The 19,429-nt window shown below is 32.8% G+C and overlaps 2 protein-coding genes across 2 annotated transcripts in view; one reads left to right on the top strand and one right to left on the bottom strand.

Annotated features, from left to right (window-relative positions):
* Nucleotides 1–5,651: 5,651 nt before the first annotated feature.
* Nucleotides 5,652–13,118, top strand: LOC139524276 (heat shock factor-binding protein 1-like). Its single transcript, XM_071319013.1, has 3 exons — nt 5,652–5,811; nt 10,418–10,484; nt 13,018–13,118. Exons 1-3 carry the CDS (start codon nt 5,743–5,745, stop codon nt 13,104–13,106), a joined length of 225 nt encoding a protein of 74 aa, XP_071175114.1. The 5' UTR covers nt 5,652–5,742; the 3' UTR covers nt 13,107–13,118.
* Nucleotides 13,119–18,785: 5,667 nt separating this feature from the next.
* LOC139524328 (G patch domain-containing protein 1-like) overlaps nt 18,786–19,429 on the bottom strand; it is a 29,026-nt gene continuing 28,382 nt past the window's right edge. Inside the window, exons 18-19 of the mRNA XM_071319083.1 lie at nt 19,265–19,392; nt 18,786–19,002 (exon numbers count right to left, since the gene is read on the bottom strand). Coding sequence (XP_071175184.1) covers nt 18,960–19,002; nt 19,265–19,392 — 171 coding nt within the window. The 3' untranslated portion in view covers nt 18,786–18,959. The remainder of the gene's footprint in view (nt 19,003–19,264; nt 19,393–19,429) is intronic.

The raw sequence follows: 19,429 nt of genomic DNA, 5'->3' as shown, positions 1-19,429 counted from the left end.
TTAAGAAATGCCAAATTACACTTTAATCTATGGTGGCCGGTTAAGGCCATTTCGCGTTTTCGCGTTTTCGCGTTTTCGCCCATCATATTATATAGGGCGAAAACGCGAAAACGCGAAATCGCGAAGTCGAAAACGCGAAAACGCGAAGTCGAAAACGCGAAAACGCGAAAACGCGAAGTCGAAAACGCGAAAACGCGAAGTCGAAAACGCGAAAACGCGAAATATTTTTTCTTTCCGATTTCGCGTTTTCGACTTCGAGTTTTCGCGTTTTCGCGTTTTCGACTTCGCGATTTCGCGTTTTCGCCTTTTCGCGTTTTCGCGATTTCGCGTTTTCGCGTTTTCGCGATTTCGCGTTTTCGCCTTTTCGCGATTTCGCCTTTTCGCGTTTTCGCGATTTCGCGATTTCGCCTTTTCGCGTTTTCGCGATTTCGCGTTTTCGCCTTTTCGCCTTAAATTATAGGTATATTGATCCAATATCCACCCGTTTATAGTATGGATCACATTTCCGACCTTACATTGATTACGTGCTACGTGTACAATGTTTCGAGTTCTTTCGGAATTATATTCCAGGTAACTCTCTTCAGAGGTCGTCCGTTTTATTTTTATTTTTTATTTTTATTATTATTATTATTTTTATTTTTTATTTTTATTTTTATTTTTATTTTTAAATGTTTGTTTGTTTATTATTTTGTACATTTTATTTATTATTGTACCTTTTATTTATTATTGTTCGTTTTATCAACGTATGGATAACTGGTTTTGGTTATTGTTTAAGATACGTTTCAATATGCATTTTTCATTGTCAACGCACCTTCCTTTGGTTTTAGTATAACTGTCTAATTAATTTCTATTGGGAGACATTGATTTATTTCAAGTGTTTCTTAACGATTTCCCCAATGTTCCTGTTTCTTTTGAATGCTATTGTGGGTTTTTTATCAAAGAGATTTTTGAACTGTGGGTTGTCTTGAATTAAATGCCAATGTTTTCTTATAATGGTTTGTAAATTTTCCGCATTAGCGTGGTATTGTGTTATGAAAGATATATTATAGTTATCTGTGTTTTTGTTTATTCTTGTTTCTTTGTTTGTTAATTTGTTTAATCTTTCTGTATGGGAAATATTTCTTAATATTTTATTTACAAAAGCGATTTTGTAACCTCTTTGTATTAATTTTTCTGTAAATAAGTTTATTCTTTCATTAAAATTGTCAGGATCAGAGGTATTTCTAAGAATTCGTATTCCTTCACCTTTAATAAAGGATTTAAAACAACTTTTAGCGTGGTTAGAATTTTGGTGTAGATATTGGAATTTTTCAGTTGGTTTTGTGAAACATCTAATATCTAAGATATTTTCTTTTTGAAATCTCTGTCCTTTATACGTTTCTAAGTCTAGAAATTTCAAACTTTGTCTGTCAATTTCATAAGTAAATTGCAGTAGGTTGTGGTTTGTGTTTGCTATTTCGAAAAGAAGTTTAACTTCTTCCGTAGTACCTTGAAATAAAATATATCCATCATCCTTCATACGTTTATGAAATAATATTTTGTTTTTGTGTGGAAAGATGTTTAGAATTTTATTTATATGTTGGTATATAGCTATATAAAATAAAAATAAAACGGACGACCTCTGAAGAGAGTTACCTGGAATATAATTCCGAAAGAACTCGAAACATTGTACACGTAGCACGTAATCAATGTAAGGTCGGAAATGTATGGTGGCCGGTTAAGGCCATTTCGCGTTTTCGCGTTTTCGCGTTTTCGCCCATCATATTATATAGGGCGAAAACGCGAAAACGCGAAATCGCGAAGTCGAAAACGCGAAAACGCGAAGTCGAAAACGCGAAAACGCGAAAACGCGAAGTCGAAAACGCGAAAACGCGAAGTCGAAAACGCGAAAACGCGAAATATTTTTTCTTTCCGATTTCGCGTTTTCGACTTCGCGTTTTCGCGTTTTCGACTTCGCGTTTTCGCGTTTTCGCGTTTTCGACTTCGCGATTTCGCGTTTTCGCCTTTTCGCGTTTTCGCCTTTTCGCGTTTTCGCGATTTCGCGTTTTCGCGATTTCGCGTTTTCGCGATTTCGCGTTTTCGCGATTTCGCGATTTCGCGTTTTCGCGATTTCGCGTTTTCGCGTTTTCGCGATTTCGCGTTTTCGCGATTTCGCGTTTTCGCGTTTTCGCGATTTCGCGTTTTCGCGTTTTCGCGATTTCGCGTTTTCGCGTTTTCGCGTTTTCGCGATTTCGCGTTTTCGCCTTTTCGCGATTTCGTGTTTTATATACCAATACATATTCTTAGTATTTGACTTTATTTCATAATCTATTTTGTTCAATTCAATATTTTATCATAAATATTTGTTGTTTTTTAAGGTGTTTCGGTTAAGGTTTAACTACCAAGGCTTTTCCTCATCAGGTATCCCAAGCCTCTAACTAATAAAATAATCAGTTTCAAAGTAAAGTTCAAAGCATCCATACGCACAGAATTTAAAAATTCTGCATACCGGGATACAAGTGAACAAACACTTCAACAGAGTTTACATATACAATGTATAATTTTTGAAATAGATTTAAACAAAATACAAATCAATTCATCTCTCAAATAGAGTAGAATTAATAAAATACATTTCATCTCTCAAATAGAGTTGAAGTTCATATATATTCATTTCATCTCTCAATTAGAGTTGAAATAATTATACAAACAAACAAAATAGTTTTGTCACAAAACAAATTTATACAAATAAATTACTATGAGTAATAGAAAAAGATCTCTCAGAAAAAGGGATAAGAAAAAACGATTAATAAAATACAAAAGTAAACTCCGTATACATAATAATAACAAAGGCCATCTTAAACGCACAAAACACTTTCATGAAAATGTAAAAAAAGCTTTAAACTATATAGAAGTGTTTTCACGTGAGAATCTCACAAACTATGAAATATTAGTTCTTGCAAAGGGATTAAAATTTATTCCCAGTCCTGATGTAAAATACATTAAACAAAACAAAATCTCTTACGAGATTTTGCCGAACTAGGTAGAAAAATGCATAAAAGATACACTAAAAGAAATTGAAACTTTTAAAACAAAACTTCTCCAAAGGGGATACTCGGAAAAAGATATCAACCCCATTATAACAAATGCACTTCATAAGGAAAGAAAAGATTGTCTAAGGTACAAGCTTAAAAACAAAAGAGCAATGCCTCCATTTGTTTTAGCCACCAAATTTAATCCTTCCTTCAATGGACTAAATAAAGCAATTAAAAAACATTGGCACCTAATTGAACAAAATGATAGCACAAAAACCATGTTTCCAAAACCTCCGATCATAGCATATAAAAGACACAAAAACTTGAAGGATCTACTTACATCCTCCAAGTTATAGGATAAACCAAGTTATAGGATAAATCACAACATAAAAGACAATGGTTATATCAAATCATAAACTGATTTAATTTAGAATACAATACATCAATACAAAGTTACCAGGTGTCGTATCCCGGTATGCAGAATTTTTAAATTCTATGCGTATGGATGCTTTGAACTTTACTTTGAAACTGATTATTTTATTAGTTAGAGGCTTGGGATACCTGATGAGGAAAAGCCTTGGTAGTTAAACCTTAACCGAAACACCTTAAAAAACAACAAATATTTATGATAAAATATTTAATTGAACAAAATAGATTATGAAATAAAGTCAAATACTAAGAATATGTATTGGTATATAAAACACGAAATCGCGAAAAGGCGAAAACGCGAAATCGCGAAAACGCGAAAACGCGAAAACGCGAAATCGCGAAAACGCGAAAACGCGAAATCGCGAAAACGCGAAAACGCGAAATCGCGAAATCGCGAAATCGCGAAAACGCGAAAACGCGAAAACGCGAAATCGCGAAAACGCGAAAAGGCGAAAAGGCGAAAACGCGAAAAGGCGAAAACGCGAAATCGCGAAGTCGAAAACGCGAAAACGCGAAAACGCGAAGTCGAAAACGCGAAAACGCGAAGTCGAAAACGCGAAATCGGAAAGAAAAAAAATTTCGCGTTTTCGCGTTTTCGACTTCGCGTTTTCGCGTTTTCGACTTCGCGTTTTCGCGTTTTCGCGTTTTCGACTTCGCGTTTTCGCGTTTTCGACTTCGCGATTTCGCGTTTTCGCGTTTTCGCCCTATATAATATGATGGGCGAAAACGCGAAAACGCGAAAACGCGAAATGGCCTTAACCGGCCACCATAGAAATGTGATCCATACTATAAACGGGTGGATATTGGATCAATATACCTATAATTTAAGGCGAAAAGGCGAAAACGCGAAATCGCGAAAACGCGAAAAGGCGAAATCGCGAAATCGCGAAAACGCGAAAAGGCGAAATCGCGAAAAGGCGAAAACGCGAAATCGCGAAAACGCGAAAAGGCGAAAACGCGAAAAGGCGAAAACGCGAAATCGCGAAGTCGAAAACGCGAAAACGCGAAAACGCGAAGTCGAAAACGCGAAGTCGAAAACGCGAAATCGGAAAGAAAAAATATTTCGCGTTTTCGCGTTTTCGACTTCGCGTTTTCGCGTTTTCGACTTCGCGTTTTCGCGTTTTCGACTTCGCGATTTCGCGTTTTCGCGTTTTCGCCCTATATAATATGATGGGCGAAAACGCGAAAACGCGAAATGGCCTTAACCGGCCACCATATTAATCTGTGTTCTAAAGCTTCAATTACCTTTTTATTTTATATTATGAGAATAACTTGACGTTTTCTTTTAAAAAATTGTCGAGCGATGTATTATATTTCTGTGTGAGATTTAATTGACTTTGTTTTATATATGAGGCTCCAAACTTAGCAACAAAGTAGTTCAAACCATGATACAACCTCCCCAAACGCTCAGATTCAAGCTTATATATGAAAAATCTACCAAATATGCCGAAAAATGTCACTTTTCAGATGATTTTTGTCAAAAATGAAAGTGGCCGCATCCGTGTTCATCCTCAACCTTTATATATGTTATGTAATTATCATAAAATACGACTTACATTTCAATATTAAGGATGAACACGAATGCGGCCACTTTCGTTTTACACGAAAACCGTCTAAAATTTAACTAAAATGCTAGAATTGTGAAGATTTCAGTAATTTAGCATGACTTAATGGGGCTAGTACCCGATATATGTGCATTGTATTGTAAAAAACAGCCCATATTTATGTAGCAGAAGCATTCTACTGTCCAATAAATAACTAAACGTTTACATTTTAACAATTTTGTAAAACTGCTATATTTTTGGGCCAAAAAGGGGTCTTACCGGACCTACTCCTTTCTTCACAAATGGGAGTCAATGCCCCACCAAAAAATCCGCCTCTGCCACACGTGGCAGAGGGGGTGGGGTGGACCTTCATCGGTACTCCGGATCGGGTGTTTTTAATTAAGCTCGGGATTTCGGGATGGATCCTGGATTCTTTTTTTTCGAATTTCGTCAGGATGTCAGGATTTAAATTTCTTTAAATTCGGGACCTGTTTATAAGCCCGGGATTTCGGGATAAGCCCCCCCCCCCCCCCCCCCCCCCACACACACACATATACACGTGTGGTCTGAGGCGGGTCGCAACTTTGCATGCTTGATGAATTTTATAAATTCCCGCCAAAATTACTTGTAACTCAAGGGGACAGTACTCGTCAGTCTAATGATACTTTCCGAAGTGTTCCGAAAATACACTATAAAGCTTGATTGTCAACAATTTCCGTCTTCCTGTTTATATTTTCCTTTGAAAGAATAACACTAAAATGGAAACAGGCAAAGATTATATGTCCAGTGGTTCTGATCCTAAAAATGTTCAAGATCTAACAGCTTTTGTAAGTATATTTTCATTAACAAGATCGATTTGAGTGGGTTGTGATTTTGCAATTTTGCATATTCAAATCATTCAATTCATGTTTCAACTTGAACTTGTGACAACTACATTTTTTCTACAACAAAATCCTGATAATATTAATGATTTCCCCTTATCATTGACAGCAATTTGAATGGCTAGTCCAAATAGATATATGTTTCTTGAAGATTTTGCCCTTGTTCAAGATAATAACCATTATAAAAATTCACCAATCTCAAGTAGTTTTTTTATTAATAATTTACACATGAGGTCAATCATTATGTCAATTGGTGTAAACTAAGTCATCAACCAATAGCCTCTTAAACAGTAAAACTGATGTAGTAACATTTGTTTAAGCATTGTAACATATGAGATTTACAGGAAAGTGCATGAACTCAAGTTTATGAGGGTAGTATACATGGTATAAACATGATAAATGCCTTTTACAGTCGGACACGTCAAACGGTCATTTTCAGTAACTGTTAGCTTCAAATTGATTAAAATTTTACTGTGATTCGTCAAAATATCCTTATCCTGTTTCGTCAGAGGTCTCAAATAATTATCATAAGTGTCATTTTTGGAAGACCTCATGCATTAAAATCAGTCAATTATGTTATCGTCTAAAAGAATGTGTACATTTTATGTATACATATAAATCATCATTCACCAAAAATGACTGTTAACGTCTATTGACAAAAATTTTGACCGTTTTTCATCATGAAGGTACCCCCTATGGCCTATTCCTATCCTTAACTATGGCATTTCAAGATATCACAATTATTTTAAAGGCATGAAAGGTAGTGGCTATTTTGCCGGTTTGAATAAGGATATTTAAATCAGAGATGGTAAAAAAGCCACTGCCTATTTTAAAAGCTTTCATGATCAGGATTTCTACCTCTACGTCATACATGTACTACATGTCATATCCTCTTGTTCCTTTCAATTTCTACCTAGAGCATCACTTAAAGAATGTCTTTTCCCTAGCAATAAGGCCACACTTAAAAAATATTTTGGTTTGCCCAAACCCTATCCAAAGGTTGAGACAAAATGTAGGTAGGAATTTTTAATTTTTTTTTAAAAAGAAATTGAAGTACAAATTAATGTATCAGATGTTTATTAGTCTTCATGCCTATTTGATTAAAAAAAAAACTTCTTCAAATCAGGACAATATAAGAATTTGAGTAGGCAGCTTTTTTCTGGGTAGGTAGCGTTTGGGCAAACAAACCTATTATTTATTATATTTTATGGCCTAATTAATAGTCTTCCAAAATGACTTAAAAGGGGATTAAGGCATTCTGCTAAGAATCTATAATAGAACATCACCCCTTTTACCATAAGCTAAACATTTGTACTTTTTGCATTCAAAGTCATTTGATTATGTTGATATATTTTAATGTTTAAAATAATTCATTGACTCAATATTGCACATTTGATCTTGATAAAAGCAGTAGCCTCAGCACCAGTTAGGCTCATACATTGTAAGTAAATTCTTATTCACTTACATGTATATGTTTGCAGAAAGGCTGATCCATGGAGGCTGGGGTGCCCTCTCAACTTTCGTAGAAAAAGTTTGGTTGATTACATATAATCACTGGAGCATGACTGTAGTCGGCCCCCTCTTTTAGCAGTCAGTGCCCCCTCCCCCTTATAAAAAGTTCTGGATACACTGCTGTTACATGTACAATATAGATCACTAAGCATGAACATTAAGCTTAGGTACAGTGGCATTTCAACACAACTTTATTTTTCTTTGGCTTTATGCAGAATTTAGAATACATGTACATGTATGACTCATTTATGCTGTTTTGAAGTTCTGGTGACTCAATTGTGACTTGAATTTTGCATACATTTCATTTGTACAATGTATTTTGTCATACATGTACAACTTGTTTAATTTACATTAATATCCCTTCAAGTTCAAAAGGTAAAATTAATGATGTCATCATTTGATAAAAAGTTATTAATAAATTTATCCTGTTCATAAAGGTACAATGTAACATATAAATTGTATGTACAAAAAAATATACATTGTGTCTTTTTGAAATGATCACATGGTACATGTTTTATGTTAATAAAATTATGGAATAATCATGATAATAATGAGTAGAGTTGATTTTACTTTACAACTAGTAAACATTAAAGCCATTCTAGATTTTTATATTGAAAACAGACCTGTAGCAATATCTAAAAAGACACTTCTTTATCTGTCATGTCAGTAGATAATTCAATTTTCTAGAAAAACAAAAATAACACTAGAAAAGATTGTTTTTTACCCCTGAATACCTGTTACTTCTTATTTTAAATTCATGAAAAAAATTAAGTCTAATGTTACAATACACTTATTAGATTGTGTGTACGAAATACTATTGTAGAGAACCTAAACCCTGTTGAAATATTCCATTTAAATGTAACATAAGTGGATTGTATGTAAAGATTATTGATCTTTAAAAGTCAAACAAAAAATTCATTAAATTTTGAACTCAGAAATGAAAATAAAGCACCTTTTAACTTTTATTTGACAATGGCAAGCTTTTGTTGTTGCAATTTATTTCAGTTCACATAATACATAGTAATACCACCATTTACTTTGTCAATAGAATCAACATGCACAAGTTTATGTATCCAATTTAATTCAATGCTTTTATGAGGTTCATGGTGGGGATTACAATTATAGAGAATAATGGAACATAGACTATGGAAAAAATGGGTAAAAAAACAAATAATAGAGAAAAATAGGCCAAAAATCAAGGAATAGAGAAAAATCTGACCCAATCTATGAAGAATAGAGAGAAATGGCTTTATAATTAGAGAAAAGCTACATTTGTAAATGAATGACTTCTGATTTAGACCCTCATAGATTTGATATAGAAAATTCTTAACTCAGTGCATTGTAATTTAATGTAAATGCATATTTTTTGCAGAGTAAGCCAAAATTTCCGTGTAACATGACTAAATTATTGATATGAAACTAATCATGCATAACACTGTGTAATAAACAACTGATCAGTTCCAAACAATGAAGTCCTTTACATTGTACTTGCAAAACTATATTGATTTTAATAAATAAATACATGAAATAAGAAATTGTAAACTATGTAATTAAATATTTATAATGTGAAAACATAGACATTGTTCACAGTTCTTGTCTTGGCATGTATTTAATAGATGAAAACTGAGATATCAAATTTAGATTTAATCTACTTGTTGAAAGCATGGTTTATTTAAAACACTTCACATGTCAAAATTAGACAGATTAATAAGTATTGGTTGGTTTATTATTGTACAGATATTAATTTTTGTTCTAGACATGCTAGACTATTGATTTTATGCTGATAAAAATAATAAAAGTATTGAGAAAAACATGATATATATATATAATTAATTTTGGGGCAACCAAATGGAGGTCTACGCCCCTCTCAGACGCCCCTGGATCCACCACTACTAAGCTTCTATACATGTACATGTACCTACAATTTTAAAGCACAATTGCTAAACAGCAAAAATGGAAAGTATTCTATAGATCTGTACATTTTTGTAAATTTTAAAGTAATAATTGATTTTGTTAATTTAAGTTTACATACGTTGATGATTTATTTATTAGCAAATATAACTCAGAAAAGAATTGATTTATACTCAGTCTGATATAAAACAGTATATTTCACTTGACTTTAATTGCTGTAGTCTGTAGGCTTCATGGTACATGTAGGTCAGGAGTATTATATTAATTTGATCAAAAGTAATTATCCCAGATACATTTGTACATGTACATTCCCTTGACTTTAGAATGTATATATACATTGCATGAATTAAGTAACAGAAAAAAATAACAAGTGATTCTGAACTCACTTATTATGTGGAGGGTTAACAATCAAATTCTAGAGTACATGTACATAACATACCGGTACATACATGTAAATTTAACACTCCGCAGTAATACAGACCGGTGGTGGATCCAGAACTTTTTGTAAAAAGGGGGGAGACACTGACTGTCATTAGAGGGGTCCGCTTCAGTCATGTTTCAGTGTTTCCCTATATAATTAACAAAAAAAAATATTTTCCCACAAAAGGGGGAGGGGGGGGGGCAGGGTTCTCTCCAAGATCAAACAATGCATACAAACAAAGAATGTTCACAAAAACATAAGCTAAAGCTTTGGGTCTCACAAAAAGTTGGATGTGTATCAGATGTTTTGGATGTACAAAAAATAGGCCTTTTCAATGAGGCATTTATAAAAAAAATATACCTTATTTAATCTTGATTTCAGTGAGTTCATTTCTTAGGGATGCAAAATATAAGCACTTGTTTTTTTTTTAATTTGATGCCTACAAATCTGTAGTAAATAAACACTAAAATAGCACACAAATTAACCGAGTAGATGGTAGAAGACATGTGTTACTCTTACGAGATTGAACAAAACCACACTGAACATGATGCAGAAAAGAGATGTGTAATTTTTGTTGAGATATTCAACTCTTTTGAGATATTCAACTCAATACAAGTTAACTTAACCACTGAAATAAAATGTTTTAGATCAAAGTTAGTTGATGATGATTGACTGCAAGTGTAATCATAATTTTTTTTTTCATTTCAGGTACAAAATCTTCTACAAAATATGCAGGACAAATTCCAGGGAATGTCAGACCAGATCATCAATAGAAATATCCTTTTTATTAGTTTACCTCTTACAAGATAGTCTTTGAAATTGTTAAAACACAGGATGACCATCATGTTTATAAAAAATTAAAAAGAAATTATTCATTACCATGACAAACCTTTTCTATATGCATATAATATTTTTTTCAGATTTTAGCTATATATACTATATAACATGTATACTATATATTATATTAAACTAAGGGTAATGACTTAATGTACAGTCAGGGTACTTACTGAAATAAGTGATTTTTAAATCACTTATTTGAGTAGCAAATTCAAAGTTTTGTCACAAATTGGGATTTTGTAGTTTTTTTCAAAATTTTAAACACATAGGTTTAAGTAATATCTTTTAATTAGTAAAATTGAAAAACATGAACTTTTTGCTTCTTTTAAGTAGCAAGGTTTATGCCTTAGATTTTATCATTTATCTGAAAATTCTATTTTATTTGAAAAAATGCTATAATAATGGCTTTACATAATGAACTGATACTTTCTTAACAGATTTTTCCCAGCAGTGGGAGTATTTTTCCTGTAAAGTTCAAGGTTTCATCTTTCAGATTATGTAATAAAATTCTACTGTTCAGGATAAACATTTCACTGTTCGGGTTGTGGAAATTAGTGGGGGTTATTAAAATAATGATACTTAAATAAGTGATTTTTGGGAAGGAAATTGAGTGATTTTAATGTCATTATCCTAGATTCAGTACAAGGTCATCACCTGAAATGACCTGGTCATCCTAGACAACACAGATGTTGGTTCTGATAAGTTTAGAAACATAATTACCCTGGATCATTTGTATTCTATATTTAAAGCTACAATAAGATTAAATCACTTCTTCTAGTGATTAATTTGTACTACTTAAATAGGTGATTATTAAAGAAAGACAACTCTCACTCTCAACTTTTATGGAAATAATGTTACTTAAACCAGTGATTTAGAAAATCACTCATTTAAGTAAGTCCCCTGACTGATGTATATGTTCGGGACCATATGAGTATTTGGACCATACGCATATGGTCATGACCTTATGGGTATATACTCATATGGTCCGACCGTACGCGTATGGTCGGGGTAATTAACACTCTGTTACAGTTTACTTTTAATACTTCTAAACTCTTCATATGGTATGACCGTTCATTACAAAGACCTATCATATAGGTAATTTTATTATTATATTATAATAAAAAGATTAACTAAATAACAATTAGAAATTTCACATAGTTAATTTTACTTACTTGTCAAAACTATAATAAACACATTTTATACCGATGGTCATTACCGATTTGTTATAACGAGCGAATGGCAATATGTCGACTTAAAAAAATAAATTCGAAAATTTTCTTAATGAAGGCACTGGAAGTAACATAGTTTATTTAAGTTGTCTTGTGAATATAGTGTATTGCAATCATGTTTCGATATTTGAGATCTAGAGCTTCTTAAAAGCATATGTGTATGGTCCAAATACTCATATGGTCCGGAACATATATATCAAATGAGTTTATTATTAAAGAAAGTTGAAATTTACCAGCAATCAAATTGATAAAATTAGGATACAAGTTAATTTCATGACAAGACATATCTAACATGTCAATGTTTGTGTTGACCATAAATCAATGATATTTAATATCAGGTGTGAAAAACCATTTATGGTCTGTTAATAACTTCTTAATAGATAAGGAGATTTAACAACATTAAATACAGTTATCATCAATCAAGGGTACTTAATGTCAATCAAAATCAAAAAGCTGTGATAGACAAATCCCTAAAATGTTCAATTCTTTTAAGGTTTAAGTAAATTACTGTTGCAGGACATTACTGAATTTCTATAACAAGTAGTTTATTATTCCTATTACTTTATGGTCAAAACATTAACCTCATCAAGGGGAATATAAATTGAGTTTTACAATATACATGGAAATCCAATCCAGATTATTATTAGATAAAATCAGAAAATCAATAAACTTATGTTTCGGGTCAATGGGAGTCCAAATTAAGCTTCAGTGAAGGAAAACTTTCTTGGGCAAATATCTTATGAACTTTGCTTATAAAAGCCATAAATATACATCATTTGGAGACCGAAAAGTTTCTCTTATCAATCTTTCTTTTAATCAGGAACCCATTTCTTCAATTGCTGTCTGACTTCATTAAAAAGTTATAAAAATAACAATATACTTTGTACAATGATTAACGATGATTACCATATATGGAAGGGTTTCATTGATAGTTTGGAAACAACGCTTAACATGTGCTATGATCACACATGTCAGGGCAACACAAGGAGAACTTTTCAGAAGTATATCTTCTAATAAACAATTCTTACCATTGAATCCTATTTCTATTTAGATAATTTCTTTGATTTTAAATGTCTTGTGTCATTCTGCACAAACAAGAAAATTTGGATGTATGCCTATATTTATACTTTGATCATGGTCATATAGTAATAATAATTTATTGGGTTTTATCAATATTTATTTACATGTATTCAATTTATTAAACTATTTCTGTATTGGAATTATTTCCTTAACCATTCTTACTAGATGATATGGGCAGTCGGATTGATGACCTTGAAAAGAACATTGCCGATCTGATGACACAGGCAGGAGTTGATGATGGACGGGCATAACATTCCTCAGACCTTAGATGACGCATCTTGTGTGCCTTTGCGTGTCACAGCCATTATTAATTAATTTCAAAAATCGCAGCTCATATTTTTCACAAATTTTACGATAGCTTCTTTGTGTTTTTGTCTTGCCTCTGTAGATAGTGTACTATTTATTAGGTCGTCAGTGTTTGTTGGACCAAGTTTTAAAGACTTTTTAGATGTGATGAATTTAGGACTATGCATATAACGAACAGCAAAGACAAAAGTATTACTGTACACATTCATGTATTTAAATATTTATTGGGTGTAAGAAGTTTTATTTTTTGAAACATTATATGTAATTGTGATTTTCTTTGTTAATCAAAGTTGTAAAAACACAGAAATAAATGTGATATTTGTATAAAAAATACCAGTAGTTCACTAATTTTTTTATGGCCTTGCAACAAAGTTTTTGGGGTTTTATAAGTTAACCCTTAATCTGTCATTCTACAACAAACCATAATACTCATTTTTTGTCGAGCCTTCGACTTTAGTCGAAAAAAACGAGACTAAGCGATCCTACATTCCGTCGTCGTTGGCGGCGTCCACAAATATTCACTCTGTGGTTAAAGTTTTTGAAATTTTAATAACTTTCTTAAACTATACTGAATTTCTACCAAACTTGGACAGAAGCTTGTTTATGATCATAAGAAAGTATCCAGAAGTAAGTTTTGTAAAAATAAAATTCCATTTTTTCCGTATTTTACTTATAAATGGACTTAGTTTTTCTGCGAGGAAACATTACATTCACTCTGTGGTTAAAGTTTTTAAAATTTTAATAACTTTCATAAACTATCCTTGATTTGTACCAAACTTGGACAGAAGCTTGTTTATGATCATAAGATAGTATCAAGAAGAAAATTTTGTAAAAATAAATTTCCACTTTTCCGTATTTTACTTATAAATGGACTTAGTTTTTCTGCGAGGAAACATTACATTCACTCTGTGGTTAAAGTTTTTAAAATTTTAATAACTTTCATAAACTATCCTTGATTTGTACCAAACTTGGACAGAAGCTTGTTTATGATCATAAGATAGTATCAAGAAGAAAATTTTGTAAAAATAAATTTCCACTTTTCCGTATTTTACTTATAAATGGACTTAGTTTTTTTGCCAGAAACAAAACATTCACTCTGGTTTAATTTTTAAAAAATTTTACAATGTTCTTAAACTATCCTGGATTTCTACCAAACTTAGACAAGAGCTTGTTTCTGATCATAAGATATTATTCAGATGTAAATTTTGTGAATTTTTTTCTCACTTTTTCCGTATTTTACTTATAAATGGACTTAGTTTTTCTTCCAGTTAACATTACATACAGTCTGCAGTTAAAGTTTATAAAACATTTATTAGATTCATAAACTATCCTGGATTTTTTACCAAACTTGGAAGCTTCTTTCAATCAAAAGACAGTATCGAGAGGGAAATTTTTATTGATGTTTTTCCTCATTTTTGTTGAGTCTGCGATTAACAGCAAAAGTAGGCGAGACACTGGGTTCCGTGGAACCCTTATGATTTTTTTTTCTAAACAAAGAAAGGAAAAACATTTATGAACAACATGTTAAAAGGGAGATAATAAAATTTACACCAAAACGTATTGTAGGGCAGGAGTATTCTTTTGTCAGGTCACTCATAGTTCATTAATACTGCAGACTTGCTAATTGTTACTCTTATGTTGGCAGTGTCTCCCTATTTGTAACAAGAGTGCACACGCTGAAATGTCTCGCCTTCTTTACTAATCATTGATAATAAGTTAATAGTCCTAAATATAAAGCTTTATTACAACTGTCACATAAACTTAACATTAACCAAGAAAACTAAACATTGACCAATGAACCATGAAAATGAGGTTTCGGTAAAATTAAACCTGCACACTGACAAATAAATCATAAAATATTTCCATACACCAAATTTAGTTTACCTATTGCATATAGTATTAGAAAAACAGACCAAAACTCAAAAACTTAACTAATTTTCTTTGACCACTGAACCACGAAAATGAGGTCCAGGTCAGATGACACCTGCCAGCTGGACATGTACACCTTACAATCATTCCATACACCAAATATAGTAGACCCTTTTGCATACAGTATAAGAACCAGATGCTCCGCAGGGCGCAGCTTTATACGACCGCAGAGGTTGAACCCTGAACGGTTGTGGCAAGTATGGACACAACATTCAAGCTGGATTCAGCTCTAAATTTGGATTGTGATTAAATAGTTGACACAGCATAGGTTTCTGACACAGAATGAATGTGGTCAAATGAACTTAAAAAAAAATGTTTGCCTTTGAGCAATTCACTATGCTGTTGAATATTAATCCTCTCAAAAAAATGTTTGAAGAATTTTTTTTTTTATTTATGAAATCTGAAATGAAAAAAATTGACTCTCCAATTTTTTTTTCACATCCCCCTTTCCCTTATTTCAAAACTGAAACTCCCAAAATCAATACCATTCTTCCTTTTGTGGTCATAAACATTGTGTTTAAATTTCATTGATTTCTATTTACTTAAACTAAAGTTATTGTGCAAAAACCAAGAATAATGCTTATTTGGGCCCTTTTTTGGCCCCTAATTCCTAAACTGTTGGAACCAAAACTCCCAAAATCCATCCCAACCTTTCTTTTGTGGTCATAAACCTTATGTCAAAATTTCATAGATTTCTATTTACTTAAACTAAAGTTATAGTGCGAAAACCAAGAAAATGCTTATTTGGGCCCTTTTTGGCCCCTAATTCCTAAAATGTTTGGACTAAAACTCCCAAAATCAATCCCAACCTTCCTTTTGTGGTCATAAACCTTGTGTTAAAATTTCATAGATTTCTATTCACTTTTACTAAAGTTAGAGTGCGAAAACTAAAAGTATTCGGACGACGACGACGTCGCCAACGTGATAGTAATATACGACGAAAATTTTTTCAAATTTTGCGGTCGTATAAAAACAGACCAAAACACAAAAACCAAACTAACCACTGAACCATGAAAATGAGGTCAAGGTCAGATGACACCTGCCAGTTGGACATGTACACCTTACAGTCCTTCCATACACTGAATATACTAGACCTTTTGCTTATAGTATCTGAGATATGGACTTGACCACCAAAACTTAACCTTGTTCACTGATCCATGAATGAGGTAAATTTCAAGTGAAAACTGTCTGACGGGCATGAGGACCTTGCAAGGTACGCACATACCAAAAATAGTTATCTTATTACTTATACAAAATGTAATAAAAGAGAATTAAATATTACAAAAAATCTTAACTTTTTTTCAATTAGTCACTCAACCATGAAAATGAGGCTAAGGACATTGAACATGTGACTAACAGAAACTTCATAACTTGAGGCATCCATACACAAAGTATTAAACATCCAAGTCTTCCACCTTCTAAAATATAAAGCTGTTTAGAAGTTAGCTAACGCTGCCGACGCATCACTATCCCTATGTCGAGCCAAAAGTCACAGGCTCAACAACTACAGGCTCTAAAGAGCCTGTGTCACTCACCTTGGTCAACAAAGGACACAAATGGATTCATGACAAAATTGTGTTTTGGTGAGGGTGATGTGTTTTTAGATCTTACTTTACTTAACATTTTTGCTGCTTACAATTATCTCTATCTATAATGAACTTGGCCCAGTAGTTTCAGTGGAAAATGTTAGTGAAAATCTACAAATTTTATGAAAATTGTTAAAAATTGACTTTGAAGGGCAATAACTCCTTAGGGGGTCAATTGACCATTTTGGTCGTATTGACATATTTTTAGGTCTTACTTTGCTGTACATTATTGCTGTTACAGTTTATCTCTATCTATTATAGTATTCAAGGTAATAACCAAAAACAGCAAAATTTCCTTAAAATTACCAATTATGGGGCAGCTACCCAACAACGGGTTGTTCGATACATCTGAAAATTTCAGGGCAGATAGATGTTGACCTGATTAACAAATTTACCCCTGTCAGATTTGCTCTAAATGCTTTGGTTTTTGAGTTAAAAGGCAAAAACTGCATTTTACCCCTATGTTCTATTTTTAGCCATGGTGGCCATCTTGGTTGGTTGGCCGGGTCACCAGACACATCTGTTAAACTAGATACCCCAAAGATGATTGTGGCCAAGTTTGGATTAATTTGGTACAATAGTTTCAGAGGAGAAGATTTTTGTAAAAGTTAACGACGACAGACGAGGGACGCTGGATGCCAAGTGATGGGAAAAGCTCACTTGGCCCTTCGGGCCAGGTGAGCTAAAAATGAAAACAGGTTCAGAAATTTACATAATTCTGAATCTTTAAACCTAATAAATATAGCATGAACCTAAGAACCAACTTATTTAGTTGATGTCTCATTCAAATAATGCCAGTGTACTATCTCCTTTTATTGACACCAAGATAATGTTGAAATGGATGGCTGACAGTTTGAGAGTATATACTACCAAATTTAGATAAAATATATTCCAAGTGTATGCTCAATCATACTTTAAAGGTTTTAAATTTCAACTGGTTTTTAGATTTGTACAAATTTTTGAGACTCAATCAATATCAACACATGAGCTTCTAACTATCATCTACCAGGTTAATAGTGTGACAAGTTGATAGATTTGTCCCCAACAGTTGAACATCCTTTGGGCATGATTAAACCTAAAAAAATAACAACTTATAATTGGAACTTCATCAAAATTTTAGTCTTTCAAGAATGGCTGTGGCCTTGAACTCTGACCTACTAACCCAAAATCAATATTGTTCCTGTTTTTACCAAGACAACAAACAAACTTTGGTAATAGTTTTATATTGTTACCTTGATCTATGACCTACTGACCTCAAAATGTATAAGTGTCCTTTTCATCCCATTGGGCATTATCAAACCAAGTTGAGTCACGACATTATTTATTGACTAGAGACATATAGGTTGTAATTCTAACGCTCAAACTGTATCAATCATATGATTAGCTGATATCTACTACATTCACTTCATTTGAACAGTCGTAGATATAGTTGTCTCATTGGCAATCATACCACAACTTCTTTTTTTTACACATTGCAGCAGATTTCCACCATTGTTATATTCTAGGTTACCTAAATAAAAGAACTTGAAAACGTTGAATTTTAGGCCTTTTTAACTTTCAACGTCACTGATGAATCTTTGGAACACAACACTTGTCACCAAATGTATGTATGGGGTACAAAATTTCAATCCTGCTATCTATGATGAGTTTATATTCAACCGCCGGGTAGATGCCACTACTGGCGGAGTCTTCCTCCGAGGGTATCACCAGCCCAGTAGTCATCACTTCTGTTTTGACATGAACTGTCATTGATATGGTCACAATTATAAATTAACTATTTAAACCAGAGCGCAGCTATATACGACCCCAGTGGTCGAACCCTGAACAGTTGAAGTTATTATCCGGAAACCAATGTGTCTTCGGACGAGAACGACGACATCATACCATTATACGATCCCAAAAATTTTTGGGGTCGTATATAAACTATGATTTTTTTTCGTAATATCAAGTATTTTATACCCCTGAAATTGATTACTTTAAATATAATTAGCAAAACTTTTAAAACTTGTGTGTCCTCAGTGCTCTATTCAACTTCATTACTTTGTTTGGCCTTTTTTGTCTTTTTTTAAATGAAAGGAGCATCAGGCGTACAAAATTTTGATCATGGCATTTATGGCGAGTTTTATTTTCCTAGACCATTAAAGCCATTTGAAAATATAAATAAACTTTTATAATTGCTAATGTCTGCTGTGACAACATATCCTGTATAAACTGAACATGAAAATTGTTTGTGTCTTTTTCTATCACAGATGAGCAATGATGTTAATCCAACGAAGCATGTCCTCATCTCAACAGTGAATGTTTCCCTTTAGGTAAACTCCTCAATCTGAAAATAAAAGCAAGTTTTGAAAAAAAAAATCACATTTCATGCTAGTTAAAACAACCCTGGAGACAACCTTAAACATAACACCCCAGATCTAACTGAGATCCCCCTAGTTTTGTTGTACAGAGGTTTGTGTTGATAATAGTTAAAAATTGAGTTATGTGAGCTTTCAAATTTTTTAATATCTCTGTTGCTTATACCAAGAATTTACTAGGATGCTAAAAAGCCATTGGGAGAACACTGTACAAAGGTTTTGTTTTCTTACTTGTTTAATAATTCCTTATCTGTAGGTAGATTTTCTTCACTGCTACTCTCGTCTGAATCATCACTGTCAGAATAACTCTTCTTCTTTCGTTTATCCTTCTTCTTGTGTTTGGACTTTTTACTTTTAGACTTAAAATAAACACACATAAATTATAATCATACCTTA

Source organism: Mytilus edulis, chromosome 5 (genome assembly GCF_963676685.1).
Source record: "Mytilus edulis chromosome 5, xbMytEdul2.2, whole genome shotgun sequence".
Lineage (NCBI taxonomy): Eukaryota > Metazoa > Mollusca > Bivalvia > Mytilida > Mytilidae > Mytilus > Mytilus edulis.
The sequence above is the reverse complement of the archived record's forward strand: the minus strand, read 5'-3'. Positions and strand labels throughout refer to the sequence as shown.

Bases quoted from the DNA above. Each gene is read 5' to 3' on its own strand.
- LOC139524276 (XM_071319013.1), top strand. From the start codon at position 5,743: ATGGAAACAGGCAAAGATTATATGTCCAGTGGTTCTGATCCTAAAAAT. The intron at 5,812-10,417 runs GTAAGTATATTT...TTTTCATTTCAG, and splicing joins TTCAAGATCTAACAGCTTTT to GTACAAAATCTTCTACAAAA. The intron at 10,485-13,017 runs ATATCCTTTTTA...AACCATTCTTAC, and splicing joins AGACCAGATCATCAATAGAA to TAGATGATATGGGCAGTCGG.